Source organism: Thunnus maccoyii, chromosome 7 (genome assembly GCF_910596095.1).
Source record: "Thunnus maccoyii chromosome 7, fThuMac1.1, whole genome shotgun sequence".
NCBI classification, from domain to species: domain Eukaryota; kingdom Metazoa; phylum Chordata; class Actinopteri; order Scombriformes; family Scombridae; genus Thunnus; species Thunnus maccoyii.
This window is the reverse complement of record NC_056539.1, coordinates 10,485,223-10,507,910: the sequence shown is the minus strand read 5'-3', so window position 1 is coordinate 10,507,910 and position 22,688 is coordinate 10,485,223. Positions and strand designations below refer to the sequence as shown.

General features: G+C 38.3%; 2 protein-coding genes and 1 pseudogene across 2 annotated transcripts; 2 read left to right on the top strand and 1 right to left on the bottom strand.

The window, feature by feature from the left end:
- Positions 1-2,125: 2,125 nt before the first annotated feature.
- Positions 2,126-6,290, bottom strand: LOC121900517 (annotated as a pseudogene).
- Positions 6,291-6,810: 520 nt separating this feature from the next.
- Positions 6,811-12,121, top strand: LOC121900958 (cytochrome P450 2J2-like). The gene is made up of 9 exons (XM_042417558.1): positions 6,811-7,109; positions 7,756-7,918; positions 8,351-8,500; positions 8,591-8,751; positions 8,854-9,030; positions 9,515-9,656; positions 9,773-9,960; positions 10,066-10,207; positions 10,327-12,121. Exons 1-9 carry the CDS (start codon positions 6,927-6,929, stop codon positions 10,500-10,502), a joined length of 1,482 nt encoding a protein of 493 aa, XP_042273492.1. The 5' UTR covers positions 6,811-6,926; the 3' UTR covers positions 10,503-12,121.
- A 2,341-nt stretch (positions 12,122-14,462) lies between these two features.
- On the top strand, positions 14,463-19,731 carry LOC121900957 (cytochrome P450 2J2-like). Its single transcript, XM_042417557.1, has 9 exons — positions 14,463-14,719; positions 15,366-15,528; positions 15,961-16,110; positions 16,201-16,361; positions 16,464-16,640; positions 17,125-17,266; positions 17,383-17,570; positions 17,676-17,817; positions 17,937-19,731. The coding sequence occupies exons 1-9, from the start codon at positions 14,537-14,539 to the stop codon at positions 18,110-18,112; spliced, it is 1,482 nt and encodes a 493-aa protein (XP_042273491.1). The 5' UTR covers positions 14,463-14,536; the 3' UTR covers positions 18,113-19,731.
- Positions 19,732-22,688: the final 2,957 nt, after the last annotated feature.

Sequence of the window (22,688 nt, the reverse complement as noted above, 5' to 3'; positions counted from 1 at the left end):
TAAATGCAGACACTTTGAACATTAGTTTGTGTACTTTGGTGTCCTACTTCAGTAACCTGTTTCTCCTCACCACAAGGATTCAGTTGACCTTAAACATCAGTATGTTGAACACCTGCTCTTATTAAACATGCTGCTGTTAGCAGATAACCAAGTGATCAACCCATTACATAGCATACAGTGTGACATCAATTTCTACTTTGAAAAAGATGCTGACCGTGACTTCACAGCAGCCTGATTGATTATTTTATTAAAGTAATTCTAAATGTGTTGATGGAGCGGAGAAACAGTGGATTGCAGTAAAAGACTATCAACACATACACATTTTCACACCACATCACAAATGTACAACATATATAGAATTCACTGTTGCGGAACTGACAAGAAATATATATGGTCTACCTTTTAAAGTGTCATCTTGAGGTCCCTTCACATTTAAAAAAAAAAAAAAAAAATCCACCAATATAACAAATATAACATTTCTCATTGAGCTGGTTGCTTATGTTCATAGTCCCTCAGAGTGCCAGAGTGTTGACTGTGTTTGATGAAATATTAGCAGAGGTTGAGACTCTCTCAAACTACAAGATTTTTTGTGCTTTACTTTCACTGGTTATTTTCCATCTCCAACTTTAAAAGCTTCAACAGGGAAACTCCAGAAGTCAGAGGGGGTGCACATTCATGTAAAAATGAAAGAAACCTCAAGGCTGAGGTTTGCTAATTTTCAGTATTGCTGTCCTCATTTTTATTTATTTATTTAATTTAGGAAAACAGATAAAAGTGCTACTTTTCTATATGTGACGTGGCAGTTAGTTCGGTGCTTGATGCATGAAGTATATAGCTTAAATTACTGAAATACTGAAATATTTAGTTTAGAGCTAACTCAATTCGCAATGACAGCAGGTATTATACACAGTCAATAAACATCACATTAGCTACTTTGAATGTTTTTCTCACAAAACCTCAGACTGAAACCAGTGTGAACACGTAGCGGTTATAATTAAAAAAAAAAAAAAATCATGAACCAAATCTCAGTCGTAGTAGTTTATCGATACAAACATCAAGTTTTATCAAGTTTGACAAATCCAAGTAGCAGTGGAAAGGAGAGGAGAGAGCAATTTAGTTCCCAGTGATCATTTGTAAAAACTGAACTGTTTTAGGGTTACATTACATATTTGGTTATAGTTGGTTACTTTAATAATATAAAAGCATTAATTGGAGAAGCCTATTGATTAAGAACAAAATATTTCCAAATTATTATTACCTACAATATAGTGTAGGAAGAAAATACTACAGCAGATGTTCTTGGTGTATAACTGTCAAGACACGTATGGTCAATTTTTTATGTTCTGCTCCCTGGTTCACTCACAGACTCCTCAAGACTGGACTACTGCAATGCATCTTCACAGGCATCCCTGGCAGGAGCATCCAGGAACTCCAGTACATTCAGAACGGCGCTGCCAGGATCCTAATGAGAGAGCAAAAACACCAACACATAACACCAATTCTGTTTTCATTGCACTGGCTCCCCGTCTCCTTAAGGGTTGACAACAAATTCCTGCTACTCACATCCAAACGCATCAACAGACATGCGCCTCCCTACCTACAGGAACTGATCACACCACAAACCTCCACTCCCACACCTTCAGATCTGCTAGCAGCTTCCTCCTCCGGGCTCCTAGTACTAAGCTCCGCAACATTGGGGGAGGGAGGGAGTCGAGCCTTCTGCTCTGCTGCACCACACTTGTAGAACAGCCTTCCTAACCATCTGAGTGCAGCACAGACCCTAAAAACAGGCCTAAAAACCTTTCTATTTAGGAAGGCTTTATCATCTTAATGTATTTTCTTTATGTTGTGTATGTATGTTTTTAATGCTGTAGCACTTTGAGATTCACTGCGAATGAAAAGTGCAGTACAAATTAAATGTATTATTTATTAGTCTTTATTTATTAATTATATAACACAATAAATGCAGTGGAACACAGTGATTAATTGTGTTGTGAAACCCACATGGTTCAGTTTGGGATAGTTGGTGGTTTTATCACAGCGTAGCACAAAGGCGGTAAGGTTTGGGACAGAGAGTGGCCCAATGCTAACACATGGTAATTACTTTTTGTTTCATTTTATCTCTTTAACACTCTTGATCAACAGCGCATGACTGAGTTTTAAAGGTTTGTAACCCCTGACTAACCTCTTTGAAAGGGATGAAGGAGTGTGGAGTTTCCCACATTGACTCAACAGATAGAACTGAGTGCAGTGTGGGTAGCATCATCGTGCTCTGCGGAAAAACAATTCATGAAAGAGTAAATCAGACAGATCTCTTTTTGTTCTTTGATGTCTGTTTTAGTTAGTTTGCCATAAAAAAAAGAAACAGGTGAAATTTACAAGGTGAAAAGATGCCTGGTGTTATGAGAACGACCGACAGTCAGATGTCTTGCGTGTCTAGGGAAAGTTCATTCTCTAACATAAAGTGTGGTGTCATAGACACATTTTATGTTACAGTAGACAGTTCTTGTTCAAGTTTTTTTGTAGTTGATCCCAAAACGACAAAACAAAGCTGGAGGTAGATGGCTTGCAGGTTTCACGGCTAAAAACAAAAGTTAAGACGGTGTTGAGTCTCTCACTCTCACGGTAAAAATCACTTCCTGATGCTGTTTCCCAGAAGCCTTATCACACCTTGGCCACCGAGTTAATTGATAAGCCCCGCCCACTACCAGCCAGCCAAAAAGAAAGAGGGAACTACTAATGATTAAAGAGCATACTGCTCAACCTAACACTAGTAACTGAGAACCAGCAGCACCAAAGTGCAACTTAAAGGACCATACCTCTGCAATTAACTAAAAATGCTAAAAACAAAAAACAAATGCTGACTATTTGCCAGTATATAGGTTATTTTTTAAAACAGGTTTTTAACATTTCAATACAGTATAAAAATCTTTTTCGTTGTTGTTGTTATCTTCATGCAGTAATGCAATTCAAAAGAACTGGTTTGTAAACCATTGTAAGTTCAATCAAGTGTTTTTGGGAATAGCATGACATATGAGTCGCTGGCCAAAAAGCTATGCTGCTAGAATATGAAACCTGGTAAACAATATACAAATTCACACATAAAGCAGGTCTTTCTCATGTTCCTTTGGGATTGTGTACTTTTCCAGCATGGTGTCCTTATTTGCCATGTGGACCAAACCGAGCGGGATGTTGTCCTTTCTCTGGATCTCATGGATGACTGCATCAGTACAGGGCTGTTTTGTCTGTCTGTCTGAGAGGGCTGTATGGATGAACTGACTACAGTATCAGTTTCAGCCTGTACCATCTCTGCACACAGTGAAAACAGGAAATAATATGAATTTTGTGTACCGCGTCAACGGCTGAGGGGAAAATTTTGTGTCACACATACCACAAGCTTTCGCTCTTAGTACAGGGCTGACCTGTGAGAGATATTATCATATCAAGAAACTCTTAAAAGATGCAGGAGTGGGGTGTGACCGACATTACTCATATGCAAACAGTGTGCATGTGAGGGTAGTAGATCATATATAACAGTGCCTAGTGTAAAGTAGTGATGGTCTCAGTTCCAGCACCAAACAGGTCCAGGGTGCAAATACACAAATTGTCGAGACCAGAACAAGAACCAAAACCAGAATCTCTGTCCCCCTTTCTATTGATGACACAAAAGACAGTTTATGTCTTACATTTATTTCATCAGAAAATGATGAAAACAAAAACATAAACATTCACCTTTTCCATTTCTATGAGGAAGCAGTCGATTCAGTCTCTCGGTGACAAGGGGTTGAGGTTTGGCCATTAATCTTGTTTTCCATGGAGTCAGTTATCTTCTGTGTCAGAGTGGATGTCTTCTGATTATGAATGATTAACAGGTTGGTATAACAAATGCAGAATGCCAGCCGCTGCCAAAATGAAGCAAAAGTTGTGGTCCCTTAGATAACAAAGTAGAGCAATAGAGAGTCAAATGCACATGGTCTATGGTACATGGTCCAATGCATGCTTCTGTGTTGCGTACTGCCCTGTAACTAGTTAAGAAACATTGGTTGATTAGAAGTGTTTAAAAAGAAGATTTCAGTGCCTTGGTGAAAGTCAAAGGCCTTAGTGAGATAGTTGCACTCCTGCTGGATTGTTGATTCCATCTCTTCTGCTGCTTCCTCTGATAGCCGCTTGAAGAGGCCACAAGCAACAAGCATTGGACTGGAAGTAACTGGAACTGACTGTACTAATCACCAACTAAATGCTACTATGCCGAATGTACTACCCCGACTGAACACTAATTAACAACAATCAAAATGCAACACACGTTACCCTTATTCCCAATCAGTTCAGAAAACAGCGGTATGGTGGGGCGATCTACAAAGTCCTCTCCGCCTTGGACCAGAGCTTCTTTCACAAACTTGTAGCCATTAATTACCACAATCCTCCCACCAAAGAGGGGGAGGATGAAAACATTTACATATTTCTCTGCAAATTGAGCAAAGACGGCAGAAGTGTGTTGGGCTTAATCACTGAATTGACTACTTTCTAGCTTTAGAGGGATACAGCACAAATATGCAGCTGTTTATGTCTCTGGATTTGGCAGCTTCCTTTGACATTTCTGACTTCTGTGGCCTCTTTAAAATTGGCATTATTGACACATCTGTAAATTTTATTTCTTCTTCCATCCTATACTCCCTTATGGTGACAACACTGCCTCCAAAACAGTAAATGTCCCATGAAAATCCTCTGATACCTCTGGTCAAATTCAGAGTTGACTCAGCAGCCTTTTGGACAATATTAATGCTGTGGCTGTAAACCAAGCTGCAACCACATGACTGAATGTTAAAGGCAATGCTGGAGGAGTGATGTGCACTTCCTATTAAAGCTACAAGAGGCTAGTTCCAGAAAACTCTTGACTATTGCAACCCCCCAAAAAACAATGTATTTTCCTCCAGAATAAGTCATGCTCTCAATAAACTGGTTCACTTCCTCTGATGTAAGTCTGGTGGAATTTCTTTGTTCATTTAGGAAGATATTAAGGATAATAAATGGCCATTTTTGAGGAAAGATCTGCAGCTGCCACAACATTGAGCTGTGAGGAATAATTCTGACACATTTGCTAAAGCCTATAATAAGTGGCATGACTATCCTGCCAAATGCTTTTATTGAAGAGGAGGCACTGCTATGGATAAAACCTTGGTCATTTGGGTTGTGGGCAAGAGGTCTGTTATAAAATTGGCTGTATCCTCTAAAGAATTTTCTGTAACACACAAAGATGTTGCTGATGCAGATATGTAAACAGGATTGTTGGCAAATTCCAACATTTATATTTGCAAGAAGACCTGCATCAGACCACATTTTATTATGCTGAATAGCACCATTACAACTAAAAATTGTAAACAAGTGATTTCTTTAATAGCCTCAGTTACATTTCATGTATGATACTGTTTGAATACTGTATGGACTTGACAAATCTCTGTTAACTGCAGGTGAAGTCTGGTGGGTTTGATGTGATGAAGGTCACAAATGGGAGGAAGAGAAGTTCACTTTTATCACTGATTTATGATAATGATTAACGACTTACATTATTTTATTGCTGCACCCGCACAAAGTCAAATGTAGCTATCAGCTAAATTCATGTATTTTGAGATAGTGACACAACTATCTACTAAACATGGTTGTTATACAGTATACACCCACATAAAAACACGTCTATTGTAAAATGTATCTGAACATGCCTTTACATATCCTACTTTGTTTACAATTACATGAGTGAAAAAGGTTCATAACTGATTGTGAATATTTGATAGAATTAGAGTAAAATGTGTCTGGATTTGTCCATATTGACATTAGTTACATAACTGCAGCTGTAACATACAATGAACAGAACTCATCTGCTGCAGGTTGTGTTTCACTGAGGGTAGCTGGAGTGTTTGATATGATGTTAGATGTTGCTTCACTTGCAGCTGTATTCAAACATACAAAACATCCAGACTGTTACACCATTGCATTAAGTCCTTTGTGTCATTCTACTGCATATAAAGTAGCACTCTACGAATACACTTTATTTAATTTGACTAAGACCTACATTTAATTATTAACAATGTGTAATTGTAACATTCAACAACAACAATAGTAATAATAATGACAACAAAGCAGTGTATTATCAATTACACAGAGACAACAAATATCTGGCTGAACTGACCTGCTTCAGAGAGTGGTGTAGATGGGAGATCAGATGTAACTTCTCCAGCAGCTGGAGGCTTCTGCAGATATTTCCACAGTGCATCTGGACACTTATAAAGTAGATATTAACCTTTTACAAGCAAACACATGACTTGACAAATCTCTGTTAACTGCAGGTGAAGTCTGGTGGGTTTGATGTGATGAAGGTCATAAATGGGATGAAGAGAAGTTCACGTTAATCACTGATTTATGATAATGATTAACGACTTACATTATTTTATTGCTGCACCCGCACAGGGTCAAATGTAGCTATCAGCTAAATTCATGTATTTTGAGATAGTGACACAACTATCTACTAAACATGGTTGTTATACAGTATACACCCGCATAAAAACACATCTATTGTAAAATGTATTTGAACATGCCTTTACATATCCTACTTTGTTTGACAACTGAATTGTTGATCTAGGCTGTACTGACAAATAATTCTCCTTAAAATTATTATTTCATGTATTCTAATTTTCCAGGAAGGCCTCCCTGTGTCCTCAACATGCACCACATGTGCATACAGTCAACAACCAGCTGAAACAGTTCAAGCTGCAATCTTGTTTTTCACTCACAGGACATGAGAGGCCAGTATTACATAACATCCCCTTGTTGGGACCTTTTTCCAGTTTCTCACCCAGATAAAGTTAGACCCACCACGATTCTGTCTGCAGTATCTAACTGCTTTCACAGAGGTCTTTTGGCAAATCTTCACCATGATTTTTCAAGCACTTTTTGGGTGTATGGACTTTACTGGTTGGCTGCTGTTCAGTTTTGTAGTGTTATTATTAACTGATGTGGTCAGAAACTGGAGGCCTCACAGCTTTCCACCGGGACCCTGGGCTATGCCTTTTCTAGGAAATGTCTTCACAGGAGTTGATTTCAAGACAATGGAGAAGGTCAGGACAAAATTTTCATGGATTTTACTGAAACCAATATTATATGTCATGCTGCTTTATATAGGGGGTAGGGCCTTACAAAACAGACTTTGAATTGATTTGATTGATTGAATGTCGGTTAGTTACTAAATAAAGACTTGAATAGAGCATGGTGAGTTCATGTTTTTTTCATTTCATTCAGTAAATGTAGCCATGCAAGCAAGATAATACAACAAAACACAACCAAGAAATACTGATCATAACCATTTTTTGATGCGCGCAGAGCAATAGTAAGCAATAAAACATTAGTAAAACATGACAATTACAATGTTAATCTTGATATAATGTTAAAAAGATGCAGTTACAAGTTAGTAAAGAGGTAATATCATGCACCTAAGACACAATAATAGCAGCATGTTAGCCAGTAATAACAGAAATAATAATAATGTAATTAACAATGCACTTTCTAGATTAAGAGTGTTCACTGACTTTTTAGACCCCAGGTCTTAAGACTTTGTGTGAAGGATTTTCTACACTTTGTAAGCATTTCAACTGACAAAAAACAGTTTTCTGCTCCATTTACAGTATGATTAATATATTGAAAGACTACAAAAGTCGGTCAAATGCATACAAAGTATGTATATTTTTTATTTTATTTGATATGCAGCTTGCTAAGGAATACGGCCCAGTGTTCAGCTTGAGGAGAGGCAGTGAGAGGATGGTGTTTATTTCAGGATATAAGATGGTCAAAGAGGCTCTCGTCAGCCAGCTGGACAGCTTTGTTGATCGACCTACTGTCCCCCTCTTCCATGTTGTTTTCAAGGGCATTGGTGAGTAAGTGAATGAATGGTACCACAAGTGTCTTTTATTAAATCTCTTTTCTCCCAATAGAAGGATGAATCTAAATATTCAGTCAGTGAACTCGCATAGAACAAAGTATGATGTGAAAGCAGAATATATATACAGTGAATTTGATATTTTAGCATCTATGATCTAATGCCAAACTCAGCACAGCAGAGGTTAGGGACTGACAATAACTGAAGCTGATTGCCAGTTTAAAAAAGGCAATCTCATCATAGCTTGTATAAATCATTGTCTTCATTTCTTAATTATTGTTAATTAATTGTTGTATTACTGTTCAACCTGTAAAGGCAGAGAATTAATAAACAAGCACAGTACATATATTTATGAAAGTACATGCAGCAATCTGTGTGCAGTGCTTAATTGCTTTGTTAATAATTTGATATAACATCAAATCACAGGCATAGTTATGAGCAATGGTTACCTGTGGAAGAAGCAGAGGAAGTTTACCAACACTCACCTGCGTTACTTTGGAGAGGGCCAGAAATCACTGGAAAAATATACTGAAGAGGAATGCCATTTCCTTTGTGAAGCTTTCAAAGAGGAACAAGGCAAGTAGACTCACTTTGAACAAATACTTTTTGTCTGTTATGAATATGTAATATTCATCATAACTTGAATTGAATTCAATATATTCCCAGGAAGACCATTCAACCCCCAGTACACTATATCTAATGCAGTGAGTAACATCATCTGCTCTGTGGTCTTTGGACATCGCTTTGAATACAGTGATCAAAGCTTTTGCAAGATTCTGGAGTTGGACAATGAGGCTGTTTTGCTCGCTGGCTCAGCTCAGACTCAGGTAATTACTGATCTGTCACCTGAGTTCAACTATTGAGCTGTACTCACAGAACAAACTGCAGTGCTGGTCTTTTACTGACCTGAAAGTTTGTTCCATCAACAGCTGTATGATGCCTTTCCTGGTTTGATGAAGTACCTGCCGGGACCTCACCAGACTGTCCACGCTAACTACAAGGAGATTGAAGTGTTCCTGCAAAAGGAAATAGAGAGGCACCAGGAGGAGTGGAACCCTGATGACCCTCGTGATTATATTGATGTATACCTGGCAGAGATGGAGAAGGTAAGCTGTTACCATATTTTCAGTAAAGCTTCCTTGAACTCGTTTAAAATGTATACAGTCAAATGTAATGGAAACTGTATTGTCCCATAATGGAAATGGCTTGATAGAGTGCAATAACAAACAAACAAAAAAGGCCTATTCATCTGTGCAAAATACAAACCTCTTGTGCACAGAGAAAAGATTAAATGCTTCTTCACATAATAGCAAACTATTGTAACTGAAGGGTGGTAAATATATTTTTTCACTATTGAATTTAGACATGATATAGTATAGCACCCCCTCAAACTCTCTGTTGCTTTATAGGGATGATTAGGCAAATGGAAAATATCCTTAATATGGCTCCACACATGCCTCTCAAGAGTTTTGCTTGGCTCAGAAAACTTACTGATTATTTGTTTCATGGTTCATATAAAGTAGAATATGAGAGCAGAGCACTGTGTTTAATGTCGTACAATAACAGTGTTTTCTGTTGTCGCATTGCCAGAAGAAGAAGGATCCCCAGGCTGGCTTCAACATCGAGACCCTGCTCGTTTGCACCATCGACCTGCTTGAGGCTGGGACAGAATCAGCTGCTACCACTTTACGCTGGGCTCTCCTATACATGATGCACTACCCAGAGATACAGAGTAAGTCAGTTCATCCTCCTCATTAGCCATATGAAGCACCTGAATATTCCCATGGAGTTTATGGATGTTTTTTTATGCTATTTGAACCATAGTTCTGACTCTGCTTCCTCACCCAGAGAAAGTCCAGGCAGAGATAGACAGAGTGGTTGGACAGTCTCGTCAGCCTACACTGGCCGACAGACCCAACATGCCCTACGCTGATGCCGTCATCCATGAGATTCAAAGGATGGGGAATATTGTTCCTCTGGGATTCCCCAAAATGGCCAGTAAAGACACTACACTGGGAGGATACTTCATACCCAAGGTGAAGCACAATTTACCAGACTTACTTGGTGGTGAATGTCCAGCTATAAAATTTATAAATGATTATTTACTGATATTAGATAATATCTCATGACTGTTTTTCCAGGGAACAGCTATTACTACAATCCTTTCATCAGTGCTTTTTGATAAGGATGAGTGGGCGACTCCAGATATCTTCAATCCTGAACATTTCTTGGATTCAGAGGGCAACTTCCGCAGAAGAGACGCATTCCTACCATTTTCAGCAGGTTTTTTTCCTCCGCTTTCTATAACACTATTTGGCTTACGAGAATTGCAGCTAACATAGTTTCTAAGGGAAAACTAGGAATCTACCAACCTTAAACTGCTGTCAACTGTTTCTTCACAGGTAAACGTGTGTGTTTGGGGGAGCACCTGGCCAGAATGGAGTTGTTTCTTTTCTTTACATGCCTACTGCAACGCTTCACCTTCTCTGCTGTTCCTGGAGAAATGCCCAGCTTGGAGGGAGTGCTTGGCTTCACCTATTCCCCCGAGAGCTTCAGGATATTAGCCATGCCTCGCTAATGCTCTCCATTGTTTCAGCTGTTCTCATCCCAGTCAAACACAAAGCCTCAATAACAAGGATCTCCATGTTCTCCATATCACAAGTTGGATCTGACTTGCAGCTGAAAACTAGTTGGCGTAATATATGAATATTATCCTCCACAAAATGAATAAAAATGAAATAAAACGATCAGTCATGTAGATCAGAAGATATTGACAAGTATTAAAAGGGTACTCCACCAAAAAAGGGTCAAAATCAATGCAGCATAACCAAAATCATCTTTTAATTCCACACATTGTTCCTCCTTGTCAGAACCTGGTTCCTACATTACCCACAATGCAACGTGACTGCTGACATTTTAATCAGAGATTCAGGTGTGTTATGCTAGTAGCAGCTAACGTAGCCTGGAGCTGCTTGCTTCAAGTAAGCGAGCAGGAGTGTGCAAAAAGAAATCTGGTAATTGCACTCCTTTCTAACCTCCACACCCAGATATTATTTTTATTTCAAACTTGTAGTCTTCAGACCCAACCGACACTGACTCAAGTGACATCACTTTAGGCAATTCAGCAGACTTGGCGCAGGCCACACCTGGAGCCAAAATGGGCTTTATGAAACTTTTTTTCACATATTTTTTAGTACTCCTCAAGACCTGTAAACATACTTTGATGCGTAAAATTGGTGGAGTTCCCCTTTAAGTCAAAGGCAACCAGTCTTGTTTATTGTTTCAACACCAAACTGCAAGCCTAGTTGAGATTTGGTGCATAAATGATTAAGGCACATGCATAGTCATGGTCCACCGAAAGAGGTGTTTTTAGTTATTTTGTCAAAGCATACCTCCTCTTAAAAATGTGTGTATGAGTACAATCAAAATTGACTAACATTTCCCCCAACTTTCCTGTTAGTTTTGTTGCACCTACAGTAAGTGGGAAACCTGCCTCAGACCTTTAACAAAGACCAGAATGAGTGTACAGGGATTTTAAGATCATCAATAATAGCTCACTATACTAATACTAAGATTTAATTTACAATCTTCAACGATTAGTCCAGAATGAAGGCGTTTAAAGAGGTACTCCAGCTCACAAGAGATATTTGAAGAAAGGGTGGACAAAATCTAAGCAACAGACGCTGAGAGATACTGATTTTTTGTCCCTAGTAAGGGCGAAGCTCTGAAAACGCTGGATCCTCACATTTTCCATAATGCAACACCAAACATCTTTTCATTAGACCCTTGCTGCCTAAATGCCCACATCTTTTATACTCCTCACCCTCAGTCTGTAATGCAGAGTTTCTGTTGAAAATGAGCAGTCTCTAAGCCTGAACTCAGAAAATAAACTTATCTAGTAAACTGATCTTTAGTGTGAAGTCAGTGGAGTGTGTTGAGGTGATGAGATGATCAGATGATTGGTTTATCATTTTAATGTACAGAATTGTGGGAGTAAGATCATTGTTCCTTTGCTTTGTACATGTGCATGCAGATGTATATCTTGTGGCTGTGTGCCATTGACCACTCACAGATCATTTCTCTGTTCCTTCAGACACTATAATAGATTAGGTTTGCTCTTTGGTTGTTGAGACAAGTTGATGCAAATCTTTGTGTGTTCTGTATCCTTATTGTATAATTATAATTTTTAAACTTCAACCCAGCAGTGTTTTGTGTATTATTTCATGTGTGTGTGTTTAGTCTTTTCAGTCTTTCCATGACAAGTACACCTTTGAACAATCAATATGTGAAACCTAGATTCAAAACATCTACTATCCTATAATGTACTTACAGTAATATCTATCTATCTTTCTAACACTAGAAGACCAAATCCTTTAGAACAATTTAATTTGTTGCTGTTGTAGAGGCTGATCCATTCACTGCTCTGACAAGCTTTTGGGTCTAAGATTGGAAAACACTACTGTATCTGAACTGGTTAACTGGGAACTGACTGGCTCGCTGCAGGGTGTCCAGTAAGAACTCAGCCAGAGATGTTGATTTAATGATTTGTTCATTAATGTGTGACATTCATAAACTGTTGATCCATTGAGTGTTACATAATTTCATGAGCTAATATTGACTCGATAATTTATTATTATATATTATGCATGAATACATCCATTAGATCACAATGTCTTGTGATTTGTGTTACTTAAAAGTTTGACATTTTTTTTCTTTTAGGACGATATGGTATTTTGCACTCTGACACACAGACAGTCTTGTGAACTTTGCATCTATAAATGACACCATATGATGGATATCCAGGCTGCTAAGCTTTAGCTGACTAATACAATAACAACGGTGTGTGTGTTCTTTAGCTCTCAACTAATGTTTGTCAAATTACTCCACCTGCATTTTGTATTGTTGATTTTACTCTGTTTTACGCTATGCACATCCAATCTCTGTCTAAGTTCACTGAAAGACAGTGGAGGTTTTGCATGTATGTTATCATATTGCTGCGTGCTGTGGCTCATGAGTGATACCCATTACCTTAAGTGCCATCTTGCTATGGCAGGACAGAGGTCTTGTTTGTCAGAGGAAAGCAAGTGTGGTCTGTGACTGGTTATGTAAGTACATTGCTTAAGCACCTTTGTACAGCCTAATACATGCATCATGGCCTTACAGTTCTTCTGTTATAAGCTTTTCCATTTGGGTGTGCCAAATAGGCGAAAATTCTATAAAAAGGGTGGATGTTAAGGCAGGGCCGACTCTAGCCATTTTGGTGCCCTAGGCGAGATAAGGATTTGTTGCCCCTACCCCACCAACATACCTGCAAATATAGTTATTAATCCTTTAGTAAGAACACACAATGATTCATAAATTACAACATATCAGGCAATAAACACATCTGAAGCATAAATTATAGAAAACGATTGACCAGTACTGTTCAATTACATGAGTGAAAAAGGTTCATAACTGATTGTGAATATTTGATAGAATTAGAGTAAAATGTGTCTGGATTTGTCCATATTGACATTAGTTACATAACTGCAGCTGTAACATACAATGAACAGAACTCATCTGCTGCAGGTTGTGTTTCACTGAGGGTAGCTGGAGTGTTTGATATGATGTTAGATGTTGCTTCACTTGCAGCTGTATTCAAACATACAAAACATCCAGACTGTTACACCATTGCATTAAGTCCTTTGTGTCATTCTACTGCATATAAAGTAGCACTCTACGAATACACTTTATTTAATTTGACTAAGACCTACATTTAATTATTAACAATGTGTAATTGTAACATTCAACAACAACAATAGTAATAATAATGACAACAAAGCAGTGTATTATCAATTACACAGAGACAACAAATATCTGGCTGAACTGACCTGCTTCAGAGAGTGGTGTAGATGGGAGATCAGATGTAACTTCTCCAGCAGCTGGAGGCTTCTGCAGATATTTCCACAGTGCATCTGGACACTTATAAAGTAGATATTAACCTTTTACAAGCAAACACATGACTTGACAAATCTCTGTTAACTGCAGGTGAAGTCTGGTGGGTTTGATGTGATGAAGGTCATAAATGGGATGAAGAGAAGTTCACGTTAATCACTGATTTATGATAATGATTAACGACTTACATTATTTTATTGCTGCACCCGCACAGGGTCAAATGTAGCTATCAGCTAAATTCATGTATTTTGAGATAGTGACACAACTATCTACTAAACATGGTTGTTATACAGTATACACCCGCATAAAAACACATCTATTGTAAAATGTATTTGAACATGCCTTTACATATCCTACTTTGTTTGACAACTGAATTGTTGATCTAGGCTGTACTGACAAATAATTCTCCTTAAAATTATTATTTCATGTATTCTAATTTTCCAGGAAGGCCTCCCTGTGTCCTCAACATGCACCACATGTGCATACAGTCAACAACCAGCTGAAACAGTTCAAGCTGCAATCTTGTTTTTCACTCACAGGACATGAGAGGCCAGTATTACATAACATCCCCTTGTTGGGACCTTTTTCCAGTTTCTCACCCAGATAAAGTTAGACCCACCACGATTCTGTCTGCAGTATCTAACTGCTTTCACAGAGGTCCTTTGGCAAATCTTCACCATGATTTTTCAAGCACTTTTTGGGTGTATGGACTTTACTGGTTGGCTGCTGTTCAGTTTTGTAGTGTTATTATTAACTGATGTGGTCAGAAACTGGAGGCCTCACAGCTTTCCACCGGGACCCTGGGCTGTGCCTTTTCTAGGAAATGTCTTCACAGGAGTTGATTTCAAGACAATGGAGAAGGTCAGGACAAAATTTTCATGGATTTTACTGAAACCAATATTATATGTCATGCTGCTTTATATAGGGGGTAGGGCCTTACAAAACAGACTTTGAATTGATTTGATTGATTGAATGTCGGTTAGTTACTAAATAAAGACTTGAATAGAGCATGGTGAGTTCATGTTTTTTTCATTTCATTCAGTAAATGTAGCCATGCAAGCAAGATAATACAACAAAACACAACCAAGAAATACTGATCATAATCATTTTTTGATGCACGCAGAGCAATAGTAAGCAATAAAACATTAGTAAAACATGATAATTACAATGTTAATCTTGATATAATGTTAAAAAGATGCAGTTACAAGTTAGTAAAGAGGTATTATCATGCACCTAAGACACAATAATAGCAGCATGTTAGCCAGTAATAACAGAAATAATAATAATGTAATTAACAATGCACTTTCTAGATTAAGAGTGTTCACTGACTTTTTAGACCCCAGGTCTTAAGACTTTGTGTGAAGGATTTTCTACACTTTGTAAGCATTTCAACTGACAAAAAACAGTTTTCTGCTCCATTTACAGTATGATTAATATATTGAAAGACTACAAAAGTCGGTCAAATGCATACAAAGTATGTATATTTTTTATTTTATTTGATATGCAGCTTGCTAAGGAATACGGCCCAGTGTTCAGCTTGAGGAGAGGCAGTGAGAGGATGGTGTTTATTTCAGGATATAAGATGGTCAAAGAGGCTCTCGTCAGCCAGCTGGACAGCTTTGTTGATCGACCTAGTGTCCCCCTCTTCCATGTTGTTTTCAAGGGCATTGGTGAGTAAGTGAATGAATGGTACCACAAGTGTCTTTTATTAAATCTCTTTTCTCCCAATAGAAGGATGAATCTAAATATTCAGTCAGTGAACTCGCATAGAACAAAGTATGATGTGAAAGCAGAATATATATACAGTGAATTTGATATTTTAGCATCTATGATCTAATGCCAAACTCAGCACAGCAGAGGTTAGGGACTGACAATAACTGAAGCTGATTGCCAGTTTAAAAAAGGCAATCTCATCATAGCTTGTATAAATCATTGTCTTCATTTCTTAATTATTGTTAATTAATTGTTGTATTACTGTTCAACCTGTAAAGGCAGAGAATTAATAAACAAGCACAGTACATATATTTATGAAAGTACATGCAGCAATCTGTGTGCAGTGCTTAATTGCTTTGTTAATAATTTGATATAACATCAAATCACAGGCATAGCTATGAGCAATGGTTACCTGTGGAAGAAGCAGAGGAAGTTTACCAACACTCACCTGCGTTACTTTGGAGAGGGCCAGAAATCACTGGAAAAATATACTGAAGAGGAATGCCATTTCCTTTGTGAAGCTTTCAAAGAGGAACAAGGCAAGTAGACTCACTTTGAACAAATACTTTTTGTCTGTTATGAATATGTAATATTCATCATAACTTGAATTGAATTCAATATATTCCCAGGAAGACCATTCAACCCCCAGTACACTATATCTAATGCAGTGAGTAACATCATCTGCTCTGTGGTCTTTGGACATCGCTTTGAATACAGTGATCAAAGCTTTTGCAAGATTCTGGAGTTGGACAATGAGGCTGTTTTGCTCGCTGGCTCAGCTCAGACTCAGGTAATTACTGATCTGTCACCTGAGTTCAACTATTGAGCTGTACTCACAGAACAAACTGCAGTGCTGGTCTTTTACTGACCTGAAAGTTTGTTCCATCAACAGCTGTATGATGCCTTTCCTGGTTTGATGAAGTACCTGCCGGGACCTCACCAGACTGTCCACGCTAACTACAAGGAGATTGAAGTGTTCCTGCAAAAGGAAATAGAGAGGCACCAGGAGGAGTGGAACCCTGATGACCCTCGTGATTATATTGATGTATACCTGGCAGAGATGGAGAAGGTAAGCTGTTACCATATTTTCAGTAAAGCTTCCTTGAACTCGTTTAAAATGTATACAGTCAAATGTAATGGAAACTGTATTGTCCCATAATGGAAATGGCTTGATAGAGTGCAATAACAAACAAACAAAAAAGGCCTATTCATCTGTGCAAAATACAAACCTCTTGTGCACAGAGAAAAGATTAAATGCTTCTTCACATAATAGCAAACTATTGTAACTGAAGGGTGATAAATATATTTTTTCACTATTGAATTTAGACATGATATAGTATAGCACCCCCTCAAACTCTCTGTTGCTTTATAGGGATGATTAGGCAAATGGAAAATATCCTTAATATGGCTCCACACATGCCTCTCAAGAGTTTTGCTTGGCTCAGAAAACTTACTGATTATTTGTTTCATGGTTCATATAAAGTAGAATATGAGAGCAGAGCACTGTGTTTAATGTCGTACAATAACAGTGTTTTCTGTTGTCGCATTGCCAGAAGAAGAAGGATCCCCAGGCTGGCTTCAACATCGAGACCCTGCTCGTTTGCACCATCGACCTGCTTGAGGCTGGGACAGAATCAGCTGCTACCACTTTACGCTGGGCTCTCCTATACATGATGCACTACCCAGAGATACAGAGTAAGTCAGTTCATCCTCCTCATTAGCCATATGAAGCACCTGAATATTCCCATGGAGTTTATGGATGTTTTTTTATGCTATTTGAACCATAGTTCTGACTCTGCTTCCTCATCCAGAGAAAGTCCAGGCAGAGATAGACAGAGTGGTTGGACAGTCTCGTCAGCCTACACTGGCCGACAGACCCAACATGCCCTACGCTGATGCCGTCATCCATGAGATTCAAAGGATGGGGAATATTGTTCCTCTGGGATTCCCCAAAATGGCCAGTAAAGACACTACACTGGGAGGATACTTCATACCCAAGGTGAAGCACAATTTACCAGACTTACTTGGTGGTGAATGTCCAGCTATAAAATTTATAAATGATTATTTACTGATATTAGATAATATCTCATGACTGTTTTTCCAGGGAACAGCTATTACTACAATCCTTTCATCAGTGCTTTTTGATAAGGATGAGTGGGCGACTCCAGATATCTTCAATCCTGAACATTTCTTGGATTCAGAGGGCAACTTCCGCAGAAGAGACGCATTCCTACCATTTTCAGCAGGTTTTTTTCCTCCGCTTTCTATAACACTATTTGGCTTACGAGAATTGCAGCTAACATAGTTTCTAAGGGAAAACTAGGAATCTACCAACCTTAAACTGCTGTCAACTGTTTCTTCACAGGTAAACGTGTGTGTTTGGGGGAGCACCTGGCCAGAATGGAGTTGTTTCTTTTCTTTACATGCCTACTGCAACGCTTCACCTTCTCTGCTGTTCCTGGAGAAATGCCCAGCTTGGAGGGAGTGCTTGGCTTCACCTATTCCCCCGAGAGCTTCAGGATATTAGCCATGCCTCGCTAATGCTCTCCATTGTTTCAGCTGTTCTCATCCCAGTCAAACACAAAGCCTCAATAACAAGGATCTCCATGTTCTCCATATCACAAGTTGGATCTGACTTGCAGCTGAAAACTAGTTGGCGTAATATATGAATATTATCCTCCACAAAATGAATAAAAATGAAATAAAACGATCAGTCATGTAGATCAGAAGATATTGACAAGTATTAAAAGGGTACTCCACCAAAAAAGGGTCAAAATCAATGCAGCATAACCAAAATCATCTTTTAATTCCACACATTGTTCCTCCTTGTCAGAACCTGGTTCCTACATTACCCACAATGCAACGTGACTGCTGACATTTTAATCAGAGATTCAGGTGTGTTATGCTAGTAGCAGCTAACGTAGCCTGGAGCTGCTTGCTTCAAGTAAGCGAGCAGGAGTGTGCAAAAAGAAATCTGGTAATTGCACTCCTTTCTAACCTCCACACCCAGATATTATTTTTATTTCAAACTTGTAGTCTTCAGACCCAACCGACACTGACTCAAGTGACATCACTTTAGGCAATTCAGCAGACTTGGCGCAGGCCACACCTGGAGCCAAAATGGGCTTTATGAAACTTTTTTTCACATATTTTTTAGTACTCCTCAAGACCTGTAAACATACTTTGATGCGTAAAATTGGTGGAGTTCCCCTTTAAGTCAAAGGCAACCAGTCTTGTTTATTGTTTCAACACCAAACTGCAAGCCTAGTTGAGATTTGGTGCATAAATGATTAAGGCACATGCATAGTCATGGTCCACCGAAAGAGGTGTTTTTAGTTATTTTGTCAAAGCATACCTCCTCTTAAAAATGTGTGTATGAGTACAATCAAAATTGACTAACATTTCCCCCAACTTTCCTGTTAGTTTTGTTGCACCTACAGTAAGTGGGAAACCTGCCTCAGACCTTTAACAAAGACCAGAATGAGTGTACAGGGATTTTAAGATCATCAATAATAGCTCACTATACTAATACTAAGATTTAATTTACAATCTTCAACGATTAGTCCAGAATGAAGGCGTTTAAAGAGGTACTCCAGCTCACAAGAGATATTTGAAGAAAGGGTGGACAAAATCTAAGCAACAGACGCTGAGAGATACTGATTTTTTGTCCCTAGTAAGGGCGAAGCTCTGAAAACGCTGGATCCTCACATTTTCCATAATGCAACACCAAACATCTTTTCATTAGACCCTTGCTGCCTAAATGCCCACATCTTTTATACTCCTCACCCTCAGTCTGTAATGCAGAGTTTCTGTTGAAAATGAGCAGTCTCTAAGCCTGAACTCAGAAAATAAACTTATCTAGTAAACTGATCTTTAGTGTGAAGTCAGTGGAGTGTGTTGAGGTGATGAGATGATCAGATGATTGGTTTATCATTTTAATGTACAGAATTGTGGGAGTAAGATCATTGTTCCTTTGCTTTGTACATGTGCATGCAGATGTATATCTTGTGGCTGTGTGCCATTGACCACTCACAGATCATTTCTCTGTTCCTTCAGACACTATAATAGATTAGGTTTGCTCTTTGGTTGTTGAGACAAGTTGATGCAAATCTTTGTGTGTTCTGTATCCTTATTGTATAATTATAATTTTTAAACTTCAACCCAGCAGTGTTTTGTGTATTATTTCATGTGTGTGTGTTTAGTCTTTTCAGTCTTTCCATGACAAGTACACCTTTGAACAATCAATATGTGAAACCTAGATTCAAAACATCTACTATCCTATAATGTACTTACAGTAATATCTATCTATCTTTCTAACACTAGAAGACCAAATCCTTTAGAACAATTTAATTTGTTGCTGTTGTAGAGGCTGATCCATTCACTGCTCTGACAAGCTTTTGGGTCTAAGATTGGAAAACACTACTGTATCTGAACTGGTTAACTGGGAACTGACTGGCTCGCTGCAGGGTGTCCAGTAAGAACTCAGCCAGAGATGTTGATTTAATGATTTGTTCATTAATGTGTGACATTCATAAACTGTTGATCCATTGAGTGTTACATAATTTCATGAGCTAATATTGACTCGATAATTTATTATTATATGTTATGCATGATTACATCCATTAGATCACAATGTCTTGTGATTTGTGTTACTTAAAAGTTTGACATTTTTTTTCTTTTAGGACGATATGGTATTTTGCACTCTGACACACAGACAGTCTTGTGAACTTTGCATCTATAAATGACACCATATGATGGATATCCAGGCTGCTAAGCTTTAGCTGACTAATACAATAACAACAGTGTGTGTGTTCTTTAGCTCTCAACTAATGTTTGTCAAATTACTCCACCTGCATTTTGTATTGTTGATTTTACTCTGTTTTACGCTATGCACATCCAATCTCTGTCTAAGTTTACTGAAAGACAGTGGAGGTTTTGCATGTATGTTATCATATTGCTACGTGCTGTGGCTCATGAGTGATACCCATTACCTTAAGTGCCATCTTGCTATGGCAGGACAGAGGTCTTGTTTGTCAGAGGAAAGTAAGTGTGGTCTGTGACTGGTTATGTAAGTACATTGCTTAAGCACCTTTGTACAGCCTAATACATGCATCATGGCCTTACAGTTCTTCTGTTATAAAGTTCTTCTGTTATAAGCTTTTCCATTTGGGTGTGCCAAATGGCCATTTTGGTGCCCTAGGCGAGATAGGCGAGATAAGGATTTGTTGCCCCTACCCCCACCACATTACCCCACCAACATACCTGCAAATATAGTTATTAATCCTTTAGTAAGAACACACAATGATTCATAAATTACAACATATCAGGCAATAAACACATCTGAAGCATAAATTATAGAAAACGGTTGACCAGTACTGTTAAATTACATGAGTGAAAAAGGTTCATAACTGATTGTGAATATTTGATAGAATTAGAGTAAAATGTGTCTGGATTTGTCCATATTGACATTAGTTACATAACTGCAGCTGTAACATACAATGAACAGAACTCACCTGCTGCAGGTTGTGTTTCACTGAGGGTAGCTGGAGTGTTTGATATGATGTTAGATGTTGCTTCACTTGCAGCTGTATTCAAACATACAAAACATCCAGACTGTTACACCATTGCATTAAGTCCTTTGTGTCATTCTACTGCATATAAAGTAGCACTCTACGAATACACTTTATTTAATTTGACTAAGACCTACATTTAATTATTAACAATGTGTAATTGTAACATTTAACAACAACAATAGTAATAATAATGACAACAAAGCAGTGTATTATCAATTACACAGAGACAACGAATATCTGGCTGAACTGACCTGCTTCAGAGAGTGGTGTAGATGGGAGATCAGATGTAACTTCTCCAGCAGCTGGAGGCTTCTGCAGATATTTCCACAGTGCATCTGGACACTTATAAAGTAAATATTAGCCTTTTACAAGCAAACACATGTAGCTGCAGAGTAGAACAAATAGGCTAACTGCTGCAGCCTGTTGCACCAGCTGTGTGTAAATTCAAACTCAGTTATAACGTAAATTATTACTAAGTTGTGACTTATGCATTAATAAATGTAAATCATAACATGTCACATAACTCACTGGTGGTAAAGCAGCAGTTTTTCTGTCACATATCATCATTTTCTCATTAATTGCTCCCATTTCACAACACAGTAATCCAGTAGAGACCTAATTTATTGATATGATATTTAAATATCAATCTAGCTTACTAACAATGTGCTACGATGCCAAATGGCTCTTGTCAACTTACACATTGCTGGAGCAACTCAATGCAGAAATCTGTTTATGGACATAGCGTTAGCCATTATCACTGATATTGGTCAGTGAAATTTCAGCACAATGCCTTACGTTGTAGGAAGGAGCAGTTACCTAGATAGCTAGATACTGATTGCCATTCAGATTCATATCCTTCAATCTGTAACATTATCTGAGTCTAGCAGCTATTGTAACATCATTATCTAGCATTAGCTTTATTGCTACTTAGCTAGCTAGCTGCTACAGATGAAACGTTACACACCAAACAGCTTTTTAATTTTAACATGAGACAACATATCCTTACATTGGGCTTTCTTTTCCCCCTCCTCTTTTGTCTGTTTTCTTCCTTGTGCACCTGAAGGTTTGGACCTTTTCATAATGAAATAAAATCAGAATATCTGCCTCTTGACATCTCGTCACAGACTTTGTTTGTGATGCATCATCCCTCTGTTTCAGTGCGCATAGTACAGGTGCAGAGCAGATGGAAAATTGTGAGGAACAGTGGTGCAATGTGTATTTCTATCTTTCTTTGTGATATTTGTGATTTCATATTTTATCCCAAGGCAGAAAATAGGGAGGGGCGCCCAGTGGCGAATTTTTATTTGTCTATTTTTAATTTATTTAATTTATTTTTTCCCTTGAGGGCGACCAGCGCCCATCAGACAAGGTGGCACCCTAGGCGACTGCCTATATGGCCTATGCCTTGAGTCAGCCCTGTGTTAAGGGGTTAAAGAAAGAGTGGACAAAATCTTTTAACTCCACACTGTCAGTCTGTATCAAGTGGGTAGCTCCTGGTCCGAGAAGTGAAGCTAATGTGAAAGTGCCTTAAACCTGCATTCTTT

Excerpts from the sequence above, each read along its gene's own strand:
- LOC121900958 (XM_042417558.1), top strand. The coding sequence starts at position 6,927 with ATGATTTTTCAAGCACTTTTTGGGTGTATGGACTTTACTGGTTGGCTG. Across the intron at positions 8,752-8,853 it reads CTGGCTCAGCTCAGACTCAG|CTGTATGATGCCTTTCCTGG; the intron begins GTAATTACTGAT and ends TTCCATCAACAG. Across the intron at positions 9,657-9,772 it reads GCACTACCCAGAGATACAGA|AGAAAGTCCAGGCAGAGATA; the intron begins GTAAGTCAGTTC and ends TTCCTCACCCAG.
- LOC121900957 (XM_042417557.1), top strand. The coding sequence starts at position 14,537 with ATGATTTTTCAAGCACTTTTTGGGTGTATGGACTTTACTGGTTGGCTG. Across the intron at positions 16,111-16,200 it reads AGCTTTCAAAGAGGAACAAG|GAAGACCATTCAACCCCCAG; the intron begins GCAAGTAGACTC and ends ATATATTCCCAG. Across the intron at positions 17,818-17,936 it reads ATTCCTACCATTTTCAGCAG|GTAAACGTGTGTGTTTGGGG; the intron begins GTTTTTTTCCTC and ends GTTTCTTCACAG.